Below are 4,580 nucleotides of genomic sequence, written 5' to 3'. Positions count from 1 at the left end.
TTGATTCCCAGAACAACATGGCGGTTCACAATCATCTAAACTCTAGTTCCAGGGGATTCAACACCCTCTTCTGGCCGTGGGCATCAAGAACGATGGCACTGATGTGATGATGGTGACTATGGCAGTGGGGGTGGTGACGGGAAAGGTGACAGTGGTGGTGGTGGTGGTGATGGTGGTGGTGATGGTGGTGGTGGTGGTGGTGGTGGTGGTGGTGGTGGTGGTAAGTAAGAAGGGAATGGTAATGATGGTGATGATGGAACAGATGTGTGGATAGTGTGGGTGGGATGAGGTGCAGGCATGGTGTAAGTGTTGGTTATGGTAGTGCTAGTGTGCTAGTGATGTCGGGGTTGGTTTGGTGGAGAGGGTAGTGATCGGGGTAGGTGCTGCTGTTGGTGACTACGACTTGTGTCTTCCCACACATGCTTCTCAGATCACGTTGTTTTGCCCCCCCAAATCTATGGTGGCCTCCAAATCACTACAGGATACAACACACCCACCTTCCTTCCTGGGTTCATTTTGAGGTTGTTTCTGTTTTCATTCAGGGATTGCTCTTTCACTTCGCCGAACTGTTCTGGTGTCAATGTGGGGGAGGAGCCTACTGCTGAACAAACCTCACTCTCCTTCTCACTTCTTGTCCTTGTTCAAATGCTTCCTCTTTCCCCAAGGCAGCCGCTCTCACAGCCGACTCCTTTGTCTGCCTTCCCCAAGGGGACTGCTTAGGTCTCTAGCATTTCTTTCATGGAGCATTTTGCAGTTACTTGCTCTTAAAAAACAAAACAACAAAACTCTGCAGACTCAGTACACTGATAGGTACCCGTACATGGCCTCTAAATGTTGTAGAAACAAGCATCCCAGTATCCTTATTATTTTTTATTTTTTTGAGATAGGGTCTCAAATCGCCCGCTGGAGATCTTGAATTCACTGGGTAGCTGAGGATGACCTTGAACTCCAAATCCTCCTAACCCCACATCCCAAGTGTTGAGATTCTAGGTATGCACCACTCATCACATCTGGCTCCAAAAATATCTCCTAACCTGTACATATATTGTTCTTCCTATAATTTGGATCTTGAGATGGTAGCAAGGCTCCACATGTTGGAGGCTTGATCCTCAGAGTGGTACTGTTGAGAGGTGCTGGAACCTTTGAGCTGGGGCCAAATGGAAGGTGTACTGTGGGACCCCTTTTCCTTCCTCTTTCTCTTTTGCTCCCTGGTGGTGAGAGGTCTTGCTTTTTTTTTTTTTTTTTTTTTTTTGTGGTGGTGGTGGTGAGAGGTCTTGCTTTGCTCTGCAACCCACTCTGACGTGGGCCTGACCGCAGATCCAAGGTAGGGTCAGTAGAATGCAGACTGGGACTTCTGAGACAAATCGTTTCTAGTTGCATCTCACAGGTGTTTCTCCTAGTGACGAAGTTGACTAACAGAGTAGGCAGCCTTTCTTCATTAGCCTCAGTTGTAAACTAACAGTACTTCCTTCCCACCGGACCCGGGATTGGCCCCAGGGAGGGAAATGAGTGTGTTTGGCTTCCCTAAACCATAGGAATCCTCAGGGGGTTCATCACGCTTAGGCCCTGCCAATCAAGGTACAAGAGTCAACAAGTCAGTGCCAGGGAAGGGAATCATGGGAGTTGCTTGGCTTTAGCTTGACCAAGATGGAGTAGGTGAAGCCAGTTATGGTTTCCAGTGGGTTCTCTTTCTCTTTTTTTTCTTCTTCTGAACTAATGAGATTAGACCCATTTATGAGAGCATCAACTAAAGATTTCTTACTCAAGCATGGGACTATTGATCAGCCCCATCCTATCCTGGGTCTCTCTACAAAAGCTGTGTCTAGGGGAATCACTACTATCAGTGAAAAAGAATCCTTCCCCATTCGAAGGTGATTCAGGCCTCCAGGTACCAGCAGAAGAACTGAGTGTAGGTCTGCCATGTTGCTCCTTTATGTAAACTAGGCAGAGCCTCCCCAACCTGCCTGATCTACCGAACGCTTGTGTCACTACCAGGTTTTAAATTTCCTCTTGCTGGAGGATACACCTCATTTGAACTAACTGCCCTCATCCATTTATCCAGTCCCTTGGGGGTAAGACAAAAATGTGGAGCAAACCCTGTCCGATTGTTTCTCTCCCTCCCCTCCTCCAGAAAAAGGCTACCCCTGTAATCCTAACTCGGTTTCATGCCCAGGAGTCCTGGGCTCCTCCTCCACTAGGCCTAGTTCCACCCCTTCCCCATGGGTCATGGGAGGGTGTGACCTCCTTTAGCTCTGCCTCCACAAGGCGACCACACTCCCCTCACTTCCAGCCTTCCTGCAGATCTCAGCCCAGGAGACTCCCCCTGGGAGACTCCCAGCTCAGCTAACACTCCCCACTAAAGGCGAACGGTATTCGCTGAAGGTCCGGGGGGGGGGTGGGGGAGGGAGAAAAAAAAAAACCAAACCAAACTACCCACCCCCAAACCTAGCCTGTTCCCCGTGGCTGTAGTTCTGTTGTCCATTTTGCAAGTTCTGATAAAACATACGGTTGTTTCACTAGATCCGGCCTTTGTTTTTATTTGATCTCATTCTGTATCATCTAGAGGAAAACCTTGTTGTGTGTTTGTGAGGGACGAACCCCGACCTCGCCCAATTCCCAACATTCCAGAAGGATTCTTTGCCCCCTTTCCCCTCAGACTTTAAATCACCGCTTCTGGTTGGTATGCAGTGAGATTACAGGGCGGAAGAGGCGGCGGTGTTTGAAGGGCTGATCAAATGCAAATCTTTGGGGCAGCATTTTTCAAAATGGGGTTAAAATGTACGGGGGTTGCATTAAGAGCCGAGCAACCGAGAACCCAGGAAACCTTAGGGCGAAGCACGTAAAACCAAAATAAAATGATGCACTCCCCCCTCCACCCGCCTCTGCGGCACAACTCACCTCCAGTGCCGCTCTGCCCACGCATACTCAACTAAAAGATTCAGACCACGCCAGCCATGCCACGAGGTGTGTTTTATTTTCATCAATTATACAAATAATTTTCTATAATATCCCAGGGCAAACCGGTGAAATTTGGCAGTCCGATTAGTGGGGGGCCCCCCTTCAGAGACCCGCGTGCCGGTGGCGTCGGCGCGGAGTGCCCGGGTTCACAGTGCAGCTTGTGGCTCGCGTCCATCTTGGAGGTGGCTCTTCCTCCACATCACGAGGGGGTCTCGGAGATGACGGGGTGGGGTGGGGTGGGGGAATCCTCCAGCCTAGGCTTTTAGGAAATTTCACTCCTCTTTTCCTGTTCAATGGCTGCAAAGGGCGGGATGTGGGCATTGGAGGATGGAGCCACCTTGCAGACCCCCCTCCCCCCAACCACCCAACCTGGTGTGGGTGAGGCACCCACGAGGCCTGGGGACAAGGAGGGGATTTGGAAGGGACAAAGTGCTTTGTGTAACTGGAAGGGTGGCTGTGGCCTCTCAGAATTCGGGGTGGGAGGATAGTGGCCGGATGGGGGTAGGGGATGCCGGGCTGGCACAGCGGGGAAGGGTGGAGCGCTGTGGTGGGAACCTGGAGGCAGGGGAACACTCACTCTCTTTGGTCGGCAGGGTGTTCTTCTCCTGCGTCTCGGTTTTCTTCAGCTTGGCCTTATCGAAGCTGGCGATTTCCCCCATGTCCGGCTTGTCTGCCATTTTCTTACAACCCTGATGGGCGAACCAAAGCGAGAGTGGGTAGCCTGAGGCTTGGGGGTGACCAGGGCTCCCTGGATCCCGCGCTCTCCGCGGACGCCTCTCGACGTGGCATTCCCGGGCCGGGGCGTTCCCGTAGCCCGGAGGCCGAGGATCCCGGGACTCGTCCACCACACCCTCCCTCCGAAGTCCCAGGGCGTGGCCAGCCAGCCAGCCAGCCAGCCTCGGAATGTTCCAAACCGCCGGGTCGCCTGTTGCAACCCACGGGGGACGCGCTCGCTAGCCACAAGCTGTCCCGACCCCACCCAGGGTAGGCCCCAAACCCAGGGCTGTGCCTCACCGTGGAGTCTCGTTCCGAGCTCGCGCTCCAGGTGCTCCCACTCGCCTTGCTGCAGCAAGAGACAAAAGAGCGGCGCCCGCCCCTCGCCTTATATACACCGCGCCCCGCCCCGCCTCTCGCCCGTCGCAGCGGGGGCGTGGTCAGCCCGCGAGGGGCGTGGCCAGCGCGCGCGTCGGGTGGGGGCGCTCCGCGTCTCCAGGCTGCCGGGGCTCCGCCCTGCTCGGCCCGCGCCCCGAGCCCGTTGCCCTCCCGCGTGGGGGTGGCAAACACCCGCTCCCCGGGGTCTCTTTCCCCGCTGCGTCTCCTTCTCCCAGTACCCGGGCGCCTGCTGCTCACCCCGCGGGAAAGGCGTGAGGGGCAGCGGGGAAGGACTCGGGGTTTTGTTGCGTGTGTATGTGGTGTGGGGCTGTGGGTGTGCGGGCGAGCACGCGCGCTCTGCTGCAGCCCTGCTCGTGGGAGACACCCAGCCCGCGTCGCCCCGAGTCTCTTGCGTTTGCCTTTCTAGAGCCCCGTTCTCTTTTCTTGTGGCTGGTGCTTCTTAAAACACGCTGTTTCAGGCTTTGTCTAAGGGTGGAGGTGGGAGTCCCGGGAGGGCTCCACTGTTGCCT

The 4,580-nt window shown here is 54.7% G+C and overlaps 1 protein-coding gene across 1 annotated transcript; it reads right to left on the bottom strand.

Moving 5' to 3' along the window:
* Positions 1 to 2,956: 2,956 nt before the first annotated feature.
* Tmsb10 (thymosin beta 10) lies at positions 2,957 to 4,114 on the bottom strand. Its single transcript, XM_036182015.1, has 3 exons — positions 3,973 to 4,114; positions 3,536 to 3,647; positions 2,957 to 3,255 (listed from the first exon to the last, which is right to left on the bottom strand). Exons 2-3 carry the CDS (start codon positions 3,633 to 3,635, stop codon positions 3,221 to 3,223), a joined length of 135 nt encoding a protein of 44 aa, XP_036037908.1. The 5' UTR covers positions 3,636 to 3,647; positions 3,973 to 4,114; the 3' UTR covers positions 2,957 to 3,220.
* Between the last annotated feature and the right edge of the window lie 466 nt (positions 4,115 to 4,580).

Source organism: Onychomys torridus, chromosome 3, assembly GCF_903995425.1.
Source record: "Onychomys torridus chromosome 3, mOncTor1.1, whole genome shotgun sequence".
NCBI lineage: Eukaryota > Metazoa > Chordata > Mammalia > Rodentia > Cricetidae > Onychomys > Onychomys torridus.
Note: the sequence above shows the minus strand (reverse complement) of the source record. Positions and strands in the feature narration are given on the sequence as shown.